Source organism: Microdochium trichocladiopsis (genome assembly GCF_020744255.1).
Source record: "Microdochium trichocladiopsis strain MPI-CAGE-CH-0230 chromosome Unknown B0I36scaffold_6, whole genome shotgun sequence".
Classification (NCBI taxonomy): domain Eukaryota; kingdom Fungi; phylum Ascomycota; class Sordariomycetes; order Xylariales; family Microdochiaceae; genus Microdochium; species Microdochium trichocladiopsis.
In genome coordinates, this window is record NW_025763549.1 from 2,970,497 (window position 1) to 2,991,350 (window position 20,854).

Sequence of the window (20,854 nt, forward strand, 5' to 3'; positions counted from 1 at the left end):
GATGATTAATTTTTGATTTGATATAACTAAAGCCGCTTTATATGCGAAGCGGGATTAAAGTATATCGACGAGAAAGACATTACGTCAGCGGATGTCTGGGGCGGGTTATAACATGAGTGTTCGATCCAGCTTGGCCCTGCCCGACAGCAATAAGCAAGTCGAACGTATCGACAGAAGCGCAATACTAGCAGAACAAAACCAGATCCCCACTGAGGAGCTCAAATGAGCTACAGATTTCATGCGTCCCGGCATACGCGCCATTTGGGGCGACACGTACATGTTGCTGGTCCAGTCCTGGGCAGCAGTAACCGCAGTAGCACCATTGATCACGGCGAGGTTGGCACCGCCGCTAGCGAAATGCCAAACGTGTTACTGTCGTCTTTCTTGGGATTGTACGAACAGTCTCCGTTCTGTGCCTGCTGGGCCTGCCAGTACAGGCTCGACAGGCCGACCGAGTTCGTGTCGGTAATCTCAGAGGGGAAGGCGAACTAGATGTTGTTGCTGCGCTGGTTGATCCCCACTCCTCGAGGAACACCTTTTCCCATTAGCCTGGCTGATCCAGCTGTACATACTGGTGCTCCAGCGGCCGGGCACGCTCGCGCAGCGGCGCACCGCGACGCCGTCGATGGCCACGCATCGCGTGACGGCAGGAGCAAGGTACAGCCGTAGCTGAAGACGGCGCCGAGGCCGCCGGTCGAGATGAGGAGATGCGAATTGAGACCCTGGTTGCGGATGTGTGTGGCGCAGCCGCCGGCCTAGCCCTTAGGGTCGGCCCTCTCGCAGTAGCCGTCGCCGAGGGTCATAGGTTCGTTCTATAGAAGGTAGGTGTGTGAGTTTTAGGCACGCGGAAGGGGTGATAGCACTCGTTCTGCCCATGACGACAAGCACACGACGCTGTTACTCGCTCATCTGCAGGTTGCAGCTGAAGATGATTTACGGCTACTTCTTCCACACCTTGCCCGAGGATACGCCCTTGTAGCTTACAATGTAGATTAGGCGAGCATCATAGACGTTAAAGGTGTCCCGCTGCTCGTAGAAGTTGTCCGAGCCTCAGCATACAGCGTATGCGTCTCTGAGATCACAAGTATCCTCGTCACTACCTGGTCGAAAATTTGTGATACCTGCAGTTCGTGGGAATAGTCTCAGCTACCTTTACCAGGACTCGCTTCCTATAGTCGCTGCTTCAAGTGTTTACGTCATACGGCGAGCTGATGGCCTTAATATTTCTTGATTAAGGGCTTGACCAGCAAATTGTCCACCTCGTCGAGCATGACCTTGTACGAGCCCATGGTAGTCTCGAGGGGCGGGCTGTCGCGCACGATTTTGCTGGCCATCTCGTAGCCGTCTTTACGTGCTTGGTTCACGTAGAGGCAGATGACCTTGGCTTTGGCCGCGGACAGCGTATTGATGTACCTGTCCCGCACCTGGTCCGACAGACCCTTTAGGTAGTAGTTCGACGTGCCGGACTACGAGACGGACGCGTACGTCTTAGGTAGGGCCGCGAAGGCGAGGGACAAGACTGTGGAGAAGGCCTTTATAGTATCGAGAAGAGAAACGTCTGATGAGAAGTGGCAGTTACTGCGGCTGATACTGGGGCTAAGTTAACAAGCTTTCCGTTAAAGTGGCATACCTCTACGATTTATAGTCGTCAGTCACGACAGAACGCTCAGCCTAGCAAAGTCATAGTGATGTTTCGTCTTGTTACCAGACTTCAAGAAGACAGTGAAGTATGTGCGACGTTGCCCACAAGTCCGCTATCCTCCTCCCTATCTCGAACTCGAAGTAGGCTGCAGTGGAATAGTTGGAGATCTGCAGGGATATCGACGACTCCGAGGTTTGGGGTACAGGTCATGTGACTCTAGCTTGCTTGATTACTCCTCCGTCGCACTATACCACTCGTCTTCGCTGACACATTCTCTGGCGCCGTTGTTGTCCTGGACAGCCTGGACTTCGAGATAGGGGGGCAAGTCGCGCAACTCACTAACTATTGGTCTTGTCTTAGCGTAGGTAACGAGAACATTGCGTCCACTTTTTCGACGACTTTTGGATCTGGACTCTTAATGTAAGTTGGAGACCCCCCTGGCGACCACCCCCCATCACGACCAGGGGTCGCGTCGCGACGCGACTCAACACCCCACCATACATTTCTTCATATATAACCGTTGCCTCGCGTCGGGACGCGTCCATTCCACCACTATTCTGCTCCCCAGAAATGAGGCTATCACCATGGTGCCAAAACACTACAAAAAGCGCGCCCTGCGCGCTCTCGACGACGTTGAGGATGGCATGTCGGTCCAGGGCGCCGCAGAAAAGAACGACATCGACAGGTGCTACCTGCGTCGTCGGATCCTAGGCACGCCGACTGCCCTCCAGAGTTATCAGGTGCGGCAGACCCTCTCCGTCACACAAGAGGCTTATTTGGTCCGTTGGGCTCTTGATCAGGCGGCAATCGGCTATGCGGCGCCGTTAAAGCAATTTAAGCACTTCGCGATGCGTCTCCTCGCTCTGGAGGGCATGCCGCAGAAGCTCGGTCGACGATGGTACGAACGATTCCTCCGCCGCCACCCCGAGATCCGAACCTCTAAGTCACGACTTATCGAGTACAAACGGTATAACGGCGCCTGCAAGGCCAATATCGACATCTTCTTCGAGCGACTGACGTCATTGAACGCCAAAAAACTACGGCCCGAGAACATCTGGAACGTCGACGAGTGTGGAGTGGCGGAGGGCCTCGGTCACAATAGCTTTGTGGTCCCCGATGCCCTCCGCGACTTCACATTGAAAAAGGACGGCGCGCGGAGGACGTGGATAACGATAATTGAGGCTATCTCTGCCAGCGGCGCGTTCATCCCTCCACTGGTGATCTTCAAGGGCCAGTCTGTACAGCAACAGTGGTTTCCTGACGTCAACCTCACCAAGTGGCAGAAGTGGCATTTCGAGACATCTCCGAACGGTTGGACCAGCAATGACATTGCCTTGAAATGGCTCAAAGAGCTGTTTATTCCGCATACGAAGCCGGCAGACCCTGAGGAATGGCGATGCCTGATTCTAGATGGCCACAAGTCCCATTCAACCGTCGAATTTATGTCAGAATGCTTCACCAATAAGATCTGGCTGTTGTTCCTTCCGGCGCACACATCACATGTGCTTCAGCCACTAGATGTTGGGGTGTTCTCTGCGGTATTGGCCGGTGCCTTGTCCGTCGATTCTGCGAGCTCGGATACCGCGTCTATGTCCTGGACATACAGGAGGACGAGCTCGAGCACACCGTCCGCAAACACTTGAAGAAGTATTCGGACGCGGGTCAGCTTGGCTATGGCCTGTGCGATCTGCGCGACACGGCTGACATCCGGAAGCATGTCGACGAGGCGGCCAAGTTCTTGGGCGGCAGGATCCATGTCCTCGTCAACAATGGCGGCATTGCCCACCCCTTCTGGAAGGATGGGAAGACCATGGCTGACCAAGAGACGTTGGAGGAATGGAAGGCGTGAGTCAAGTTCGATGATGTGACGGCCGGCGTTATAACACGAAGCTGACCAAACTATCACAACAGCTATATCGATACAAATCTCACGGCTCCCTTCGCTGTATCTCAGGCCTGCATACCATACATGCGCCACGAGGCCGACAGCCAGGAAGCCCGCCATGACGACGACAGCGAGGCTGGGCCGTGCATCATCCACATCAGCAGCTTCCGCGCGCACCACAGCGATCCGAACCAGGAGGGCTACGCGAGCAGCAAGGCGGGCCAGCTGGGCCTGATGCACAGCATGGCCGTCAGCCTGTCGCAGTGGGGTATCAGGGTCAATGTCGTCTCGCCGGGCCGGATCAAGGCGACGCACGAGTGCAAGGAGGGCGACGAGAAGGGCACGGAGTGGGCTCATCTGAACGAGAAGCAGGACGTGGACGACCACTTGTCGAACCGGGCGGGGAGGCCCAAGGATATTGCGGACGCAGTCGAGTACCTGGTAGATGCCGGGTTCGTGTCAGGACATGAGATTGTGGTTGATGGAGGTGCGAGCAAGATCAAGGCCCGGATGGGCGCCATTAACCTGCCATCTGGTGGATAGACGCTTGCCAGTGAGACTCTCTGGAATTGATCTCGATTGAAAAGGCAGATTACGGCGTAAGTGCGTCTTGCGAAGAGGACCGAGCTCGCTTCCTTGCCATCTGGCCAACAAAGCTATGCCATGCAATTGTGCTTGCTTTGGACACGTCTGCTGCTATGAACATGGCCTTCAATTTACACCGACCAACTCCTTCTCTACCTAGGACCTGACTGGACAACCTTTACAGGAATAAGAGTGCATGCGGAATTTCTCTGAAAGTCATGATCGGAGTAATGTGAGCCGGCACACTGTGGTTCCACGAGCGAACAGTACAGGTACTCGACCTAATGTAGTCCAATACCAGTCACATTTCTACTGTACCAATGCAGAAACATCTTTCTACAAGCCTGGACACCGGCCGTCGACAAATCTTTGTATCTTATATCTCAAAGTGTGCGGACTGGCTAGTCGGATGCTTGGGTACTAATTCTCCCGGCGCTGAGCATGCGACTGGACGATTTGCACAGGAGTTCCGCCGTGAACCTCGAAGGACGTCCCCTCCATCATGACGCCATCGACAAGGATCCTGCTCTCGGAAAGGCCAACGAGCAGCGGGGAAGGCAACTTGACCGTGCCCTTGGTCCCTTCAGGCCCCTGCACGGTCATGCTGAGCAGGCCGCTGACGCCGCAGAACGCCCACTCGACCCGAAGCGGCCCGGCGGGCGTCGGGACCCTGCCACGGGCCCAGCGCTCGCCGAGCGTCTGCGGCGCGACGGCCCAGCTCGTCCAGCCGGGACGGGTCGCGGAGGCGCCGAGCATGAAACGGCTGAGCTCGGCGGTTGGCCCAGCGGCCCAGCCATGCGCGAGGCTCGTGCGGAACCCAAACGCTGGCGCGCCGTCGGCATCGAGCGTCTCCCAGAAGCAGCCCGTGTAGTTGGCATTGTTCTTGTCGGCCATGGGCGCCCACAGCGTGTCAAGCAACTCCTGGGCCGCGGCGCTGTTGCCAGTCGCGAGGGCTGCGCGGAGGTGATAGCCTGATGCATACGGGCTGATGTAGCGCTGAAAGCCATAGGTTGTTATGGTTCCTGTTGAGAAGGCCAGGGGCCCACGAGGCGTGGAGAGCTGCTCTGACAGCGTCGCCAGGATTCGCTCGGACGAGTGCGTGGGGTCGATATTGACACCCGCGAGAATGGCGATGGCGTTGGCGTCCTGGGCAAAACCATCACGATTCACCTCGGACATTACGTACGCCCCGAGGTCCTCGCTCCAAAGCTGCGTATCGATCGCGGTCCGTAGTGCAGTGAGGCGGTCCTGCTAGACGGCCGTGTCGATTCCGCCGTCGGTGAGCAGCTGCGCTGTCTCCTGAAGAGCGTACGCGTAGAGGACGTTGAACTTGGTAACGGCGCCAGACTGCACTGGTTCGTAGTAGTTCCAGTCACCGCCGAATGAAGCATCCGACAAGTTGAACAGCCCGCTTGGCTGCAGCTGCGAGTGGGACCAGTCAAGCATCCTCTGCACTTTGGGCGCCCACGTCTTGGCGAAGTCGACATCACCAGTGTGTGTATATGTCTGGGCGACCGCGGTCAGCAGATTCCACGAGTAGCCGATAAGACCAGTGATGTTGAAATCCATCGGTGCCGCAGGGCCTTGCTGGATCTTTGCCGTGGGAATGAAGAATCCAGGCGTGGCCTGAAGCGAGCCAAAGAGCTTCAAGGTCCCCAGGATGAACTCTAGGCCGTGTGTGCTTGCGAGGGCCGCAGTTCCTGCAATGTCAAGGTCGCCGGTGTAGGCGATGCGGTCCCGCCGTGTCGCATCTACCGATGTATCAAGAGGGTTTGTGCCGACCAGGAAGTCATTGAAGCAGGTCTCGTCGGTGAGCGAGTGCTCGTAGGTCGTTGCACCGGCGGCGTCAGTCACTTTCAGCTCTCTGAAGACGGCCCGGTGGCCGAACGAAGCACCCAACCCGTACGAGCCAAAGAACCTGCTGGTCTGTGTGAGCTCGAGAGCCGTGTTGCCGTCGATCGATACCTTGATATCGGTGACCGCAACTTGTACGTGGACCTGATACCAGACGTCCAGCTTGTCGATCACTCCCGCGGCAAGCGCTTTCTTCTCCAACAAGGTGTCCTCGGTAGTGCCTCCGAGATAAGCAGCAATGGATCCATCAGAAATGTCCACAGAGATGTAGATGCCGCTGTTCAGAGTGTCGGACTGGACGATGAAAGCGAACCCGCCTTTCAGGGCCTTTACTTTGAAGTCGAGATTATAGGTGGTCGATGACGCCGCAACCAGGCCAACAGCAGCTTGCGGAGCCTGGCTGTCGACCAGAATGCCCTCACTCGAAACCTGCCAGAAGTCCGGGACAGATTTCTTGGGGATCTCACTAAGCTGGATCGTTCTGGCTCCGTCGGTCCAGATGTCGTTGAGAGCGCTGTTGGAGGTGCGGAAGGATCCGGGAAGATCTGTAAGGGGAGTCCGATGTACGGTCGGGGTGACGCCGAGATTACGAAGGACAAGTCCGCCGACCGAGGAGAGATTGAGCTTCTGGTAGCGAAACCCCCCCTGTACTAGGCGGTTCACTATCTGCCCTGGCGCTGAGATGTTGTATTGGTTGACGCGGTATGTGTCCATGGCAGCTGCAAGCGGAAGCGGCCCATCGCCCTATTGAATAAGGACGAATCACTTAGGGCGTCAAGCGTCAAGTCCATTGTCCAAATTTACACCAGGTCCATACCATGTAGCGGCTCAGCGCGGCCTTCGTCTCGGAATAAGTGACCTCGAACACGGACGTGTCGCCAACGGTGCTGACAACTTCAAAGGATGGAATTCCCTCTGTCTCGACACCGTAGTCGAGGACCAGGATGCCAGGCGCGTTTTGCGTCGCAGTCAGCGCTATCAGCCCGTCTTGCGCCGTGACAAGTTGGTTGCTGTTACGGATACCACTGATTGATCTTTGCGGCTGTGTCGCGTGGAGAGCCGCACCCGTGGCGAGGGCAGCAAGACTCAGGAGGACATACCCAGAGAGTGCGCGAGGTATCATCCTGGCAAGGGGAAGCTGGTGATTGCGAAGTAGCAAAGAATGACTTATTGTAAACGACAGGAAATATAATGAGTGTGCTGACATGAGAGTAAAAGGTCAAGACGCACTTTGCAGAGACAAACGCTCATTTATGAGCATCGAATGGGAACACTCGAGCCATGAGAGGATGGGCTACAGGGAAGGACCGGAGTAGACAGCTCCGCCGACTGCCATAAATTCCTCTGCGGCTTGAACGTGCCAGGCAGCCGGGATGCTGTGCGTGGTGGAGTGCCGCGCCTTGAGTGCCAGGAGTGAGTCGTGTCGTGGCTGAGCCGAGGCACCGTACCTAAACGAGCAGCAGCGTAACTAAACGAGCATCGTCCAGTAGCGCTGCAACTACCGGCCGGTCGCGGTGGTGGCCCGCGGTGGGGCCGGGACATTATGCTTTCTCCAGCGTGACATGCCGATGCCATGCACTAAGTAGTCTGGATGTAGTAAGTGTTCCACTTGAGTTTTGCCTGGTCCTTTAGGGCTCTGCCGCTCAGCCGCTTCGCCTTACGTAGGGTGGTAGACGACGAAGAACTGCCCCGTATCTGCTTATCCTGCAGCCTAATGCCGCCCAGCCGCTTCACACCAGATCATCAAGGACTGCCCTGTATTTCCTGGTGCTGCAGCGTAGCATTGTCATTTCATGAATTGTCTCTGATCTCCTATCTTCTCTTGCTGAATCCTTGTGCCAGCCAACTTCCTACGTACCCTAGGCCCCATCTGACACTGCACACTTGACCAACAATCGGTATCGCGATGTCCACGCCCGTGTCAATCAAGACTCAGCCTGGCAGCCGCCGCTCCTCGATGGACGACATCCCACCGCCGCCGTATGAGTTGATCTCGACTGGCCCACTGTTGACGACATCGACAAGTCTGACGTGTAAGTCCGCATGTCGTGCTTTGGCCTCATCCTAGAGCCGTGAAACTAATGATGGCTGCTGCCAATAGCGGATGGTACGCTCAACGTAGCCTTGTCGTCGTCCGACCCAGCCAAGCTTGGCAGCCTCATTCCCGAGGCTCGTCCCACGACCAAGCTCCATCATCAATTCAGCACCCAGCAATCCGAGCACCGCACGAGGCCAGTCCCCAACCTCAACGTAGTCATACAGGTGGTCGGAAGCAGAGGTTCGCCATCAACCCTGCGCGTGCGTCTGTGCAGCTAGCGTTAGATAGCTGACCATGAGCTTGCAGGCGACGTTCAACCATTCATTGCCTATGGCATCGCCCTGCAGAGACACGGCCACCGAGTCCGGTTGGCCACTCACGGGTGCTTCGACAAGTTTGTTCGGGATTCTGGCTTGGAATTCTACGACATCGGAGGCGACCCGACAGACCTTATGGCGGTGAGTAGTAGCCTCGGTGCGAGTATCACGAGTACCACCCTCAAGTCATGCCAAGACGGCCAAGTCGACCATCACTTCCCCCCACGCTGACCACTATTTTGTGTTGGTGTAGTACATGGTCAAGAACCCCGGCCTCATGCCGTCGATGGAAGCGATGCGCGGGGGCGACATCGGGCGCAAGCGCAAGATGATGGCCGAGATGCTGCACGGCTGCTGGAAGTCCTGCGTCGAGCCGGACGCCGGCACGGGCCGGCCTTTTGTCGCCGATGCCATCATCGCCAACCCGCCAAGCTTCGCCCACGTCCACTGCGCGCAGGCGCTCGGGGTCCCCGCGCACGTGATGTTTACGATGCCCTGGAGCGCGACGCGGGCGTTCCCGCACCCCCTTGTCAAGATGACCGCAAGCGACATGGAGCCTGGCGTCGCCAACTGGCTCACGTACGGCCTGGTAGAGCTCATGACGTGGCAAGGGTGCGCAGCTTGATTGCCCTGTTTGCCAAGGAGTGATGATGCTGACGATAACGTGATGTAGACTAGGCGACGTGATCAACAGTTGGCGCAAGAAAACGCTCGACTTGGATCCCGTGTCGAACACGGTAGGGCCATCCATCGTGAGCTATCTTCAAATTCCGCACACCTATTGCTGGTCGCCGGCCTTGGTCGCGAAGCCCGGTGACTGGGGGGCGGAGATCGGTATGTCCTCTTCTGCCTGATTATACTTTGGCAGGTCGTGTCTCTCCTTTACCATTACACGAGGAAACCGACATGCAGTGCAGACAAAGGGAGACCTGTCTGCTGACCGGATGGAATAATGATGTACAGATGTCTGCGGGTTCTTCATGCGGGACGAGCCAGAGTACAGTCCGCCGGCGGACCTCGCTCGCTTCCTCTCTGCCGGCCCGCCACCGTTATATGTCGGTTTCGGCAGCATTGTCCTGGAAGATCCGGAGCGTCTACACAGCGTGATACTCGAGGCGGCGCGGGCTTGCGGACTCCGCCTGCTCATCTCGCGCGGATGGAGCAAGCTCGGTGGCGATAGTATCAGTAATGCTGATGTCTTCTATCTCGAAGACTGCCCGCATGGTAAGTGAACTCTCCGAGACGACAGCAATCTGCACAGCTCCCAGTACGCTGCTGAAACTCCGCTGGTGGAACCTCAGAATGGCTATTCAAGCAGGTCGTGGCTGTCATGCATCACGGAGGGGCTGGCACAACTGCCTGTGGGCTTATCAATGCGCGGCCGACCCTGATTGTGCCATTCTTTGGCGAGTAAGTGTAACTTCACTCGTGCGTTTCGTGCACGCCTCACCAAGTGTTATACTAATCACGTTGTTGTGCAGCCAGCCTTTCTGGGGCAATGTCGTCGCCAGCGCAGGAGCAGGCCCGGCTCCCATCCCGCAAAAGGAGCTGAAAGTAAGCGTCTTAGTGCAAGGATTCAATTATTTGACCTCAGCACCGGCAGCCGAGGCTGCGCGAGCCATTGCACAGAAGATGCGGAGTGAGACAGGTGTCCAGGCCGCCGTTGAGTCTTTCCATCGCCACCTCCCGCGTGATGCTATGTCGTGCGACGTCACGCGAAGCCAGGTTGCCAGATGGACCGTCAGCAAGAACAAGCGGGTGGTCAAGCTTTCGGACCAGGCTGTAGCTGTGCTTATAGCACGCAAGCTAATCAAGCTGAATGAGCTAGAACCGTGAGTTTCCCCCCCTTCAAGAATCTCTGACATTGTTCTCGGACTAAATGGTTCCCGGACAGGCTTCGCGTGAAGGAGCTAGACACGGACGTTCGTCGCTGGGATCCGGTCTCAGGCGGCGCTGCCTCCACCCTCGGCGTCGTGACAGACTTCACGGCTTCCCTCGGCGGCCTCTTCATAGACCCGTACAAGGCGTACAAGCACGCCTCTACGATCGGGAGCTCTGCATCCGCGGCCGGCAAAGCGACCGTGGCCGTGGGCGGCAGTTTCGCCAAGATGACGGGCGTGCTGGTCAAGGGGACTCTAGTCGACACGCCCCTCGCCCTCGCAGAGGGCATGAAGAACGTCCCGCGGCTATACGGAGAAGAGGTCAAGGACCATGGAAAAGTGACGGACTGGAAGAGCGGTGGCACTGTGGCAGCCAAGGTTCGTACTTCAGTACGCTGGACCGGAACTCGCGATATAGTTGCTGACCCGTTCGCCACAGACTTTCGGAGATGGAATGTATCACGGAGTCACGGGTGTCGTCATGCAGCCATGGCAAGGCGCCAAGAAAGAAGGCTTCGTGGGTTTCTTGAAGGGTGCTGGCAAAGGCACAATGGGGCTCTTGACCAAGCCAGGCACAGGTACGCTTTCAATCTCCCATAGTACTTCGACTCGCTTGCTGCTTCCACTGCTCAGCAAGGATTGGAGTCGACGTTACTGACGGCTGCCTCTTGTAGCATTATTTGGCTTGGTGGGCTACCCGGCCCTGGGGATCCAGAAATCGCTGATGGCCAAGAAAGGCAGAACTCAGGCAGTCCTGAGATCCAAGGGAGCCCAAGTTGACGCCATGGCATCGCAGTTATCTTCTGTCGATGATTCTGAAATCGAGGAGATCATGAAATGGTTCCGGCACCAGAGTGGGCGTGCTTGATATCAAACGTTGGAACAGACTGCTCGATAGCTGTTACTGAACAAGCGTACCATTCACCGCGATCCGCAGATATATAGTATGAATATATATTTTGAAGCTTCAATCTTTTGCCTCATCAATGATGGTGTTCCTCTGTGTTGGCTTTTCTAACCGACACCTGGTGTGTTTGTACAACAGCCACAGACTTTTGGTCAGGAAGACGTGTGGAATGACACCAACGTTGTGATCGTGGGCAGTGACGCCAAGCTTCCCTCTCCGTCGGCAAAGATGTTGGAGCTTTCTGTTTAGGGCGCCGTATGCCTCAGTCTGTGCGCAACATGGTGGCGAGTTCTATTCTCGGCCTTGGCACAGCAAGTTGTCAACGCGCAATCCATGCTCATTTGCAACTCCGCCCTACGCCAAGTTAGCGGGTTTCGGTGGACTCGGCCCCACCGCCGGTTCGGGATGGAGCGTATAGATGCGCATTTCGGATAGAATACGACAGCTGCAAGCCACTACACAACTTGCCGCGCGCGCAGGCACCAGCATGTCTCTCATGCCAACTTCCAGGCGAGTTTTCGCTCAATTTTGTTGCTGCCTTGTGCCCCCCTGCGGGACGAATCTCTTGGACAGGGTCAACACAGCCTCAAATGGTTCTGAACACAGACCCGCTGCTCATGCACACCAGCCTCGCTCGCGGTACGACTCGGAGATCTGATGGTTTAGTCTTTCGTTCTCGGGTCAGGTACGAACCGGGCCTTGGTCCATTCCATACCGATTTTCAAAAGGAAGCATCCTTCTCTTAAACAGTCTTGAATGCCGGCCACACTACTAGTTCTACACTCCCTCGATCCCCGACTCACAATCGTTTGACTGCCACAGGACCGCTCGACAGGAAACCGTTCCTCTCCCGTCCCGACCTTTGTTAACTCTCTCACGACAATTACCCGACTCGATCTCGATCTCGATCATCCGAAGATGGCAGACCACTCTGGGGCCAGCGAAGCAGGTGGTGGTGGATTGGACTTTGCGTTGTACCGCTACGACGTATCGCTGCCAGCCGCCATCGCGGCCGCAGCAGTCTTCCTCGTCCTGTCACTTCTCCACACATGGCGAATCGTGCGCCATCGCTCTTTGTACTTTACCGCCTTCACCATCGGCGGATACTGTAAGCCTGCCCCCAAAGGACGACCCGACATTGGCAAAATGGTGCTGACTCAAGGACTGTTATGCGTTTCTAGTCCAGGTCATCGGCTACTGCGGTCGTATCTGGTCCCACTTCGATGCTACGGCCATCGGTGGCTTCGTCATGCAAGCGATCCTCATACTCGTCGCACCCGCGCTGTACGCCGCCTCGATATATATGATACTTGGCCGTCTGATCCGCGCGGTACACGCTGAGAGCCTCTCCATCATCCCGCTCCGGTGGATGACCAAGATCTTCGTCGCAGGCGACGTCCTCTCCTTCCTCCTGCAGGCTGGGGGTGGCGGAATCCAGGCGGCCGGCACGCTCGAGCTGTACGATATTGGCGAGAAGATCATCATCGTCGGCCTGTTTGTCCAGATCACCATTTTCGGCTTCTTCCTCGCCACGACGGTCACATTCCATTTGCGGCAGCAGAAGAGCCTCAAGCACCACAATAGCACCAGCATGGACGCCTCCTCCTCGCCCTTCTCCACTATCCCGTGGGCCCGCCACCTCGCCGTCCTCTACGTCGCCAGCGCGCTCATCATGATCCGCAGCATCTTCCGCGTCATCGAGTACTTGCAGGGCAACGGCGGCTACCTCATCTCGCACGAGGTGTTCCTGTACGTCTTCGACGCCGTGCTCATGGCCATCGTCATGGCCGTCTTCCTCGTCTTCTACGTCGACGACCTGATCGGTGCGGAGCCGATGTACCGCCACGGCAAGCGCGCCAGCGGGGCAGAGCTGCTTTCCAGCCGCGACAGCAACGTCGTCGAGCTCAGTGACCGCCGCTAGATGTCTTGACGGGATGCCTGGCCGCTGCAACTTGCACTCTGGTTGCATCGTGACTGGCAATGGCATGAGTCCTCTCTATGAGCGATACGATTTTCCATATATACACACCTGTAGCTTGCAGCTCCGGACGCGAGGGCATGCATGTAGTTTCCAGGAGCCCTACTAGAGTAAAATAGAACGTTTTGTAATTCTTTTCAATTAGCCGCTACGTAGACTCTCGTGTTGTTGAGATTGTTCGTGATCGAGCTGCGAACATGTCCAAACAATACCTCTGGGCAAACTTGTGCGAATACGTGAGGTAGCAGCGCCACCACCAAGCTGAGCTTATGGGTCATTTGTCATGAGTGATTTCCTGCGGTTACGTAGTATGACCCCTCGTTGAGGATCGGAACATGATGATGGCGGTTCAGTACAGACTCGGACGCGTGCTTGAGAAGGCCGATTTCCGCTGTCCTCTACATGCGGTCGAGCGCCGACGGCGGGACGAAGCCCATCTCGTCCATGGCCCAGCTGATCCACAGCCGGGCCTCCTCGTCCAGGATCTCGTACGCCTGCGCCATGAGCTGCAGGCCCCAGCCCTGCATCCACCAGTGGCCCTCGAGCCGCCCGAGCAGCACGCAGAAGTAGGCGAACACGGCGACGGCCTCGCGCTCGGGCACGCGCAGCAGCGGCAGCAGGTCCTCGGCCACAATATATACCCAGATGAAGGCGTCCGTCATCTCGTACGGCCCGGCGGCGCAGATGTTGTTGCTGCTGCGCGCGAGCTCGGCCTGGCCGAACGACTTCTTGAGCTCCGCGATGGCCGTGGCGTAGGTCCGCGCGAGGTACTCGTTGGCCGCAACGCGAGGCCGCGAGGCGATGATGGCGCCGAGCTCCCCGAGGGCCGCGTGCGCCGGCGACGTCGACGCCGCGGGCCCTTCGCGTAGCACGTACCGGTCGATCGAGTGGGCGAAGAGCGGCTGCAGCGGCCCGCTCTCAGGGACGCCTGCGAGCTCGATGAGGCTCTTTGTCCCGCGCAGGAAGTATATCCACTCTGGAAACCCGGACGTGCCTAGGAAGAGCCTATCACTAGGGGTCCGCGGCCAGCCGAGTGCTGTTATCAAGGTCGACGTGTGGGAGTCAGCGAGTGCGTGTAGGTGTCAAAGAATGTGTGAGAATGTGGGATGGCCGCGACTAGCCGGACTCTCCCTTACCGTAGTAGTTTGTCATGATGGTGAACAGGAAGAGCTTCCGCGCAGAGCCTGAGTCCGCATTGGACAGCAACGGCATGGCGGCCTCAGAGGCCGTCTGCTGGTGCACGATGGCCTGGGCCTGATAGTGGTCTTGCTTCTCGCGGCGGTGGTGTGCCAGGTGGAGGCTTGACACCGCGAGGATGGCCCTCATTAGATAATCGCAGTCGAATCCGATCTGCACTATCGTAGTACGGTAGAACTCGCGCATGGTCTGTCCAATCTGTCAGTGGCGGTGTCATGGGTGGCCAGCATCTCGCCGCGAGCCAATGACCCGTTATATCGCCGTGTATGCTTGAGAAGAGGTGCAATTCTTACTAAATCGGCCGCCAGAGTCAAGTACGTGGTGGTTGTGTAGTTATGCAGCAGCTCCAGATCAGTCATATTGAGCCCGGACGCGGATAGGCTGGGCTGCGGGGTGCCGCGTATCGTGAAGTCACAAGTGACCTCTCGTCGCTTGCAGTTCGAGCATGATGGTCGCGCCTCGTCGCACTTCGGTGCAGGATAAAAGTGTATCAGAGAGTGTAGGTGTTGAAGATATAGAGACGAATGATGGGAAGGTCTTGCCCGTAGAGAGTCTTCGGTGCAACCGACTTACCTTGATCTTACGTGACTTGCAGTTCTGACAACCTAGGTAGTGATGTATTAGTTTGGTCGTCCGAGGAGCGAAGCTGATGAAAATGAGATTGAGGCAAAGCGATGTAATGGTCCCCAAGATATCAAGGAGGACAGTGACTTGCCGAGGCGACTTTTGTTATGCGCCCTGCGCTTCGAGCCCACCATCGAGTCGGATTGGCCAAACCAAAGGCGTGGTATGCGGTGCTCACGTAGCGAATACGCAGATCGCGGACGTCCCTGGGCCGTGGCAGTGGCTCAGTCCGGCGGGCTTGTGTATTTGGCAAGGGGAAGTCTGCATTACGACCGCGGATGCTTGGTGTGGGTGGAGTGGCTGTGCTTGATCTAGTCAAGGCCGCACTGACTTTGGTCGCCCTGGAACTTGTTGGTACAGCGAGGATGTGGCTAGGGATCCTCCAGCCACAAACATTGCCACTTACAGAAGTTGTACAATCATCAGGGTACACGCGACAATCCCCTGTAGGTACCACAATGGATCGGACACATGCCAAGGCGAGTCGGCCCATCTAAGAAAAGAAACCGCTTGGCCTTGTTTTGTTGTATTCATGCTGTCTTAAACAGCTGAAGAAATGGTTCCCGCTCGAGTGTGCCTTTTTTCTTCGGTGACCCGGTTGTCAAGCATGTCCACGGGTGATTTATGCTTTGGTACGCTAAGCCGAGCGTCCTTGATCACGCATCCAGCCTCTGGGATCATACTCGGGCCGTTTGATACCCTGTGAGGCACCGTGTCTAGCAGGGGTCTCCGTCATCACTTCATCGCCCGGATCTCCCGGCTTGGATCCTCAACACATGGCCTGATTGGACCGTCACCCTGGAAAGGACCCGAACTTAAGCATTGCGCCTCCATGCTTCTCCACGCCTTGTCCACTGGTGTGGCGCTCATCCCTGTGAATACAAAGGGTGCGCTTCACATCTTAGTTGACAAAGGTCCCGGTATCCGGCACCAGAGCTCTCCGACAGCGTGCTCTACCCCACACAACTCCTCCGCACGCCGGCGACTTTCAGGCTGAATGTCTTAAGTTGGGGTACACATCTTCGTCATAGACTTCAACACTGAACAAGCTTTTGCGAGCTCCACTCCAGCCCTCACAAGCTCGCGCGAAAACTATCCGGCAGAAGTCAAGCGTTGTTAACCAAGAGAGCTACTCAAAAGCTGTACCTTTGCGGGGTCGGTAGCTTCTAGCTGCCGGTTAAACCGTCCGCCGCAGATGCACATTCAGCCTGCTTCTCCGACTGGTCATCATGATGCATCTCGTAGCGACAGGACACGGGATGCACCCCGGATCTTTGCCAAGAAAGGACGACGGCAACCAACAACAACTCCAAAAGACCAGGTCCAAGCTCGTAAGCGGTCTGTCGAACGCTGCCATCTGAACCAGGGCTCTCGAGCTTGCATGGTGTGACGCCGATGGCGGCATACCCACGATCGTCGCGCCACAGCGTAGGCACGTGTCTGTATAAGAGCAGTGTGGTCTGCCCCTTGGCGACACATCGGTATTAGGTGAGCAAGCAGCAACACTGCAATTTACCGATATCGACACTTTTTCCGCGAAGAAAAATGGCGGTGAAGTCTTTGTTGAGCGTCGGGCTGTTGGCCTCGGGCGCTGCGGCCGCTGCGACTGTCGGTCATCTCTTCCCAGACTGCGCCAAGGGGCCTCTGTCCAACAACACCGTATGCAACACGTCGGCAGGCATCACGGAGCGAGCCCGGGCACTTGTGGCCGCTTTCACCAACGAGGAGAAGTTCGACCTGGTCAACAATGCTTCGCCAGGCGTGCCTCGCTTGGGGCTGCCCAGTTACCAGTGGTGGCGTGAGTATCACCACCCAGCTCATGATCAACGAGGCTCTTGCGACGACTAATAAAGTCTGTCTTCCAACAGAGGAGGCCCTCCACGGCCTTGCGTCGAGTCCTGGCGTCACCTTCAACACCAACAGATCGCAGGACTACTCCTCGGCCACTTCGTTCCCTCAGCCGATCCTGATGGGCGCCGCTTTCGACGATGCCCTCATCCGTGCGGTCGCTACGGTCGTGAGCACCGAGGCTCGTGCCTACAACAACGTCAACAGGTCGGGACTTGACTACTGAGTATGCCGCCACAAGAATAATTGCCCGGACTCTGTCAAGATCGAGACTGCTGACCACTCCGTGCTGTCCAGACCCCGAACATCAACCCCTACCGCGACCCCCGTTGGGGCCGTGGACAGGAAACACCGGGCGAGGATGCCTTCCACATCAAGTCGTATGTCAAGGCGCTCATCCGCGGACTCCAGGGAGAGATCGGCGACAAGTACATTAAGGTGGTCGCAACGTGCAAGCACTTTGCCGGCTACGACATTGAGAACTGGGCGGGCAACGAGCGATATGCGTTCAACGCCGTCATCAGCCCACAGGAGCTCAACGAGTACTTCATGCAGCCCTTCCAGGCCTGCGCGCGCGATGCCCGTGTCGCGTCCATCATGTGCTCCTACAACGCGCTCAACGGCGTGCCGACCTGCGCCGACAGCTACATCCTGCAGGACGTGCTGCGGGAGCACTGGGACTGGCAGGAGGAGGGGTTCTACGTGACCTCGGACTGCGACAGCATCCAGAACATCTACAGCCCGCACAACTACACCGACACCCGCGAGAGCTCGGCTGCTGCGGCACTCGTGGCAGGCACTGATCTGGACTGCGGTACCTACTACCAGCTGCATCTCCCCGAGGCCTACAAGCAGGGCCTTTTCAACGACTCGATCATCGATCAGGCCCTGGTTCGCCTGTACTCAGCCCAGATTAGGCTGGGCATGTTCGATTCCGCAGACGGACAGCCATACCGTGCCCTGACCTACGGCGACGTCAATACCAAAGCCAGCCAAGCATTAGCACTCCGTGCGGCAGAGGAGGGCATCGTCCTCATCAAGAACGATGGTCTCCTGCCTCTATCCATCCCTGCGAACGGCAACACCACAATCGCTGTCATCGGCGGGTGGGCCAACGCCACGACCACCCTTCAGGGCAACTATGCCGGCATCGCGCCCTTCTTGCGCTCGCCGCTCATGGCCGTCAAGGACATCCCTGGCGTGTCCACCACCTACTACGGTAGCCCCGGCGATCCGACCACCGACGGCTACCCGCCCTCTCTCGCGGCCGCGAAGGCCGCCGACATCATCATCTACGCCGACGGATCCAACAGCGGCGAGTCCAACGATCGCAACCTGATCCGCTGGTCTGGAGAGCGCCGTGACATCATGACCCAGCTCGCCTCTCTCGGCAAGCCCTTCATCCTGCTGCAATGGGTGACCAGCTCGACGACACACCTTTCCTCAACCACCCCAACGTCAGCGCCATTCTCTGGGCCGGCTTCCCCGGCCAGTCTGGTGGTGACGCCATCGTCAACATCCTCACCGGCAAGACTGCGCCCGCCGGTCGCCTGCCTGTCACCCAGTACCCGGAGCATTACGTCGACGAAGTTCCCATGACCGACATGAGCCTCCGGCCAAACGCGACCACGGGCAACCCCGGGCGCACGTACATGTGGTACAACCAGTCGGTCGTAGACTTCGGGTTTGGTCTGCACTACACCAACTTCGCCACCTCAGTCGAGTCCTCCTCCTCCAGCGACAACAGCTCGTCAAGCTTCGCCATCTCCGACCTCACCAAGGACTGCCACGAGAAGTACCCCGATCTCTGCCCCTTCCGCACCGTCCCCATCACGGTCCGCACCGTCCCCATCACGGTCCGCAACACCGGCAACGTCACCTCGGACTTTGTGACGCTAGGCTTCATGGCCGGCGCGCACGGCCCGGAGCCGCGGCCCATTAAGAAGCTCGTCGCGTACGAGCGGCTCTTCGCCGTCGCAGGCGGCGCCTCCGCTACCGCGCACCTGAACCTCACCCTCGGCAGCCTGGGCCGGCACAGCGAGGCCGGCGACCTGGTCGTCTACCCGGGCGAGTACAGCCTGCTCGTAGACGTGCCCACGCAGGCGATGTGGAACTTCACGCTCACGGGCGACGAGCTCACGCTCGAGCAGTGGCCGCAGGGTCCCCAGCAGCGGGCGTACCAGAATGTGTACGGGCAGACAGGGGATGTCTACGGTGATCTGCACGAGGCGCAGAGTCTGCTGTTCTGAGGAGACTGAACAATCACCCGAGGACAATAGTAGTGATAGTGCATGAGTATTATCCGAGATATTTACAATCAACCTTGCTCTTGCTATCTCGTGTACTGTCATATGTGTCGATCATGTTATGGCTACAACGCGACTGAGCGTAACCAAGCCCGCCTGCGCTGGATCGTGCTGACCAGAGCCTTGCTGACCGCAAACGATCTCAGAGTGAATTGTCACGTCTGGGGGGTCATGCCTATACTACACTATGTCGTGATAATAATTATGCTAGAACTTATTCAACATGTAACGTGACCTATAGACGAGTAAGTCCCACAGCCATGTGAATCACTATTCAAGCGCCCGTGCGTAAACGTAGAACAGACATCATTCACAACGTCATGGCAGACAGGCGGGTTTGGTGACTGGACCTGGCCAAACGTACAAAACACCTCATGGACTTGTCCGCGTGACTAGAGGATGCTATGCACAGAATCTTGTAGATGTCGTTGCTAAATAGATATAGACTGTGCAATGCATAACCTAGTCACGAGGACGTGTTTCGGGCACTATGAGCTGCCCATTGTTGGCATCGTTGGAAGCCCGACACCTCGAATCCTCGTTGGCTGGTTTGAGCTGAGACAGAGCGGTCCCTGCATGAATCAGAGGCCCTGCATCATTCGTCCACGTCGACCAGGTCTCCACGCCCGTGGCCTGCGAACCAGACCCGGCGGTCTGGAGCACCTTGCAACCCGATGGCAGACCACCTCGGGCACAAGACATGGGGAGAGGCCAGCAAATGGCCCTGCTGTACGACACGTCGGCAGCACGTGCCACGGCGTGGCAGTGACAACTTGCACCACCGCCATGTTAGGTATTTACCGATGAGTCAGGTTGTGACAGAAGAGCTGGGTTTCGACGGACTGGCTGGTCGCCAATGGGCACCCCCCCCGTAGAAGTTGCACGTTTCCACCGAGAGCAGAGATATCAAATTCTTCCAGCCTATTCACAAGATGGAGTGGTCTTCTCTCAGATTTTCCAAGGTTCGACTGATGCGCAAGTCTTCGAAGACTTTCTCGAGAGACTGCTTCCGCACTGTGGCAAATGGCCGGAGCCAAGATCCGTACTCGTCATGGACAATGCATCTTTTCACCACTCTGACAGGGTTTATGAGCTATGCAGGGACGCTGGCGTAAAGCTAGTGTATTTGCCGCCATATTCACCGGACTTCAACCCGATTGAGGAGTTTTTTGCAGAGTTGAAGCGCTTCATCAAAAGACACTGGCGGAAAGAAGAGGACTTCGCTGGATTTCTCGAGTGGTGCGAGGAAGGCGAGCGCGAAAGGCCATTTTCAGAATGCAGGCATTACAATTGAGAAACTATGAAAACGTGCTGTAAAACATTTGAGCCCTATCACTGTTTACTGCGCAGCGCGACCCATTTACTGATGTCGCGGACAAAACGTCGGGCGACTCCGATCTTCACTCCCTTCTCCATGAAAAAGCCCGGGTCTTGATCCTCAAAGACTTGCTCAAGGTAGATGTTCTGGGAACTCCTGCTTGATGGATAGGTGTTCCACTTGCAGACAATGCCAGTTGCAATAGTCCTTCTCTGCGATGTCTCGTGGGCCAGGTATCTCAAGAGAAGCGGCAGACGGCAATGGTCTGCTGACAGACGTTGATGCTGTTGCAGAAACAGCCACGGATTCTGGAGCAGGAGAGAGTCCGGCATTTGGCATGATATTTGTGATACTAATCGGTGGGCAACTAGCTCGAGACGTTGCTTTTCGTTGCTGTTCTTCTAAACGTTGCTGGTCCTCGGCGAACAGCTGCTCACGAAGGCTGCTAGGAACATCGTCATGATCAAGTAAAGTG

General features: G+C 57.0%; 7 protein-coding genes across 7 annotated transcripts; 4 read left to right on the forward strand and 3 right to left on the reverse strand.

Annotated features, from left to right (window-relative positions):
- Positions 1-326: 326 nt before the first annotated feature.
- On the reverse strand, positions 327-1,334 carry B0I36DRAFT_350577 (uncharacterized protein; the record flags this gene model as incomplete). Its single annotated transcript, XM_046156918.1, has 5 exons — positions 327-488; positions 573-722; positions 985-1,049; positions 1,151-1,169; positions 1,245-1,334. The coding sequence occupies 5 exons, from the start codon at positions 1,332-1,334 to the stop codon at positions 327-329; spliced, it is 486 nt and encodes a 161-aa protein (XP_046012046.1).
- A 1,845-nt stretch (positions 1,335-3,179) lies between these two features.
- B0I36DRAFT_244772 (uncharacterized protein) lies at positions 3,180-4,070 on the forward strand (the record flags this gene model as incomplete). Its single annotated transcript, XM_046150088.1, has 2 exons — positions 3,180-3,487; positions 3,554-4,070. Coding segments are annotated over 2 exons (825 nt in total), but the record flags the coding sequence as incomplete, so codon positions are not given.
- A 386-nt stretch (positions 4,071-4,456) lies between these two features.
- B0I36DRAFT_412010 (Six-hairpin glycosidase-like protein) lies at positions 4,457-7,089 on the reverse strand (the record flags this gene model as incomplete). The annotated part of the gene is made up of 3 exons (XM_046161955.1): positions 4,457-5,321; positions 5,370-6,710; positions 6,784-7,089. The coding sequence occupies 3 exons, from the start codon at positions 7,087-7,089 to the stop codon at positions 4,533-4,535; spliced, it is 2,436 nt and encodes an 811-aa protein (XP_046012048.1). The 3' UTR covers positions 4,457-4,532.
- An 834-nt stretch (positions 7,090-7,923) lies between these two features.
- B0I36DRAFT_244733 (glycosyltransferase family 28 domain-containing protein) lies at positions 7,924-11,069 on the forward strand (the record flags this gene model as incomplete). The annotated part of the gene is made up of 11 exons (XM_046150084.1): positions 7,924-7,999; positions 8,068-8,244; positions 8,311-8,462; positions 8,575-8,933; positions 8,995-9,155; positions 9,285-9,545; positions 9,623-9,731; positions 9,803-10,153; positions 10,216-10,579; positions 10,641-10,779; positions 10,876-11,069. The coding sequence occupies 11 exons, from the start codon at positions 7,924-7,926 to the stop codon at positions 11,067-11,069; spliced, it is 2,343 nt and encodes a 780-aa protein (XP_046012049.1).
- Positions 11,070-11,613: 544 nt separating this feature from the next.
- On the forward strand, positions 11,614-13,227 carry B0I36DRAFT_326329 (RTA1 like protein-domain-containing protein). Its single transcript, XM_046154326.1, has 3 exons — positions 11,614-11,793; positions 11,931-12,216; positions 12,290-13,227. Exons 2-3 carry the CDS (start codon positions 12,027-12,029, stop codon positions 13,027-13,029), a joined length of 930 nt encoding a protein of 309 aa, XP_046012050.1. The 5' UTR covers positions 11,614-11,793; positions 11,931-12,026; the 3' UTR covers positions 13,030-13,227.
- Positions 13,228-13,230: 3 nt separating this feature from the next.
- On the reverse strand, positions 13,231-15,156 carry B0I36DRAFT_385142 (uncharacterized protein). The gene is made up of 5 exons (XM_046161045.1): positions 14,999-15,156; positions 14,857-14,888; positions 14,577-14,750; positions 14,223-14,472; positions 13,231-14,122 (listed from the first exon to the last, which is right to left on the reverse strand). The coding sequence occupies exons 1-5, from the start codon at positions 15,039-15,041 to the stop codon at positions 13,485-13,487; spliced, it is 1,137 nt and encodes a 378-aa protein (XP_046012051.1). The 5' UTR covers positions 15,042-15,156; the 3' UTR covers positions 13,231-13,484.
- A 1,296-nt stretch (positions 15,157-16,452) lies between these two features.
- Positions 16,453-19,048, forward strand: B0I36DRAFT_432412 (beta-glucosidase; the record flags this gene model as incomplete). The annotated part of the gene is made up of 4 exons (XM_046162621.1): positions 16,453-16,705; positions 16,761-16,954; positions 17,053-18,115; positions 18,151-19,048. 4 exons carry the CDS (start codon positions 16,453-16,455, stop codon positions 19,002-19,004), a joined length of 2,364 nt encoding a protein of 787 aa, XP_046012052.1. The 3' UTR covers positions 19,005-19,048.
- Positions 19,049-20,854: the final 1,806 nt, after the last annotated feature.

Excerpts from the sequence above, each read along its gene's own strand:
- B0I36DRAFT_385142 (XM_046161045.1), bottom strand. The coding sequence starts at position 15,041 with ATGGTGGGCTCGAAGCGCAGGGCGCATAACAAAAGTCGCCTCG. Across the intron at positions 14,473-14,576 it reads TGACTCTGGCGGCCGATTTA|ACCATGCGCGAGTTCTACCG; the intron begins GTAAGAATTGCA and ends CAGATTGGACAG. Across the intron at positions 14,123-14,222 it reads CATCATGACAAACTACTACG|CACTCGGCTGGCCGCGGACC; the intron begins GTAAGGGAGAGT and ends CCTTGATAACAG.
- B0I36DRAFT_326329 (XM_046154326.1), top strand. The coding sequence starts at position 12,027 with ATGGCAGACCACTCTGGGGCCAGCGAAGCAGGTGGTGGTGGATTGGAC. Across the intron at positions 12,217-12,289 it reads CTTCACCATCGGCGGATACT|TCCAGGTCATCGGCTACTGC; the intron begins GTAAGCCTGCCC and ends ATGCGTTTCTAG.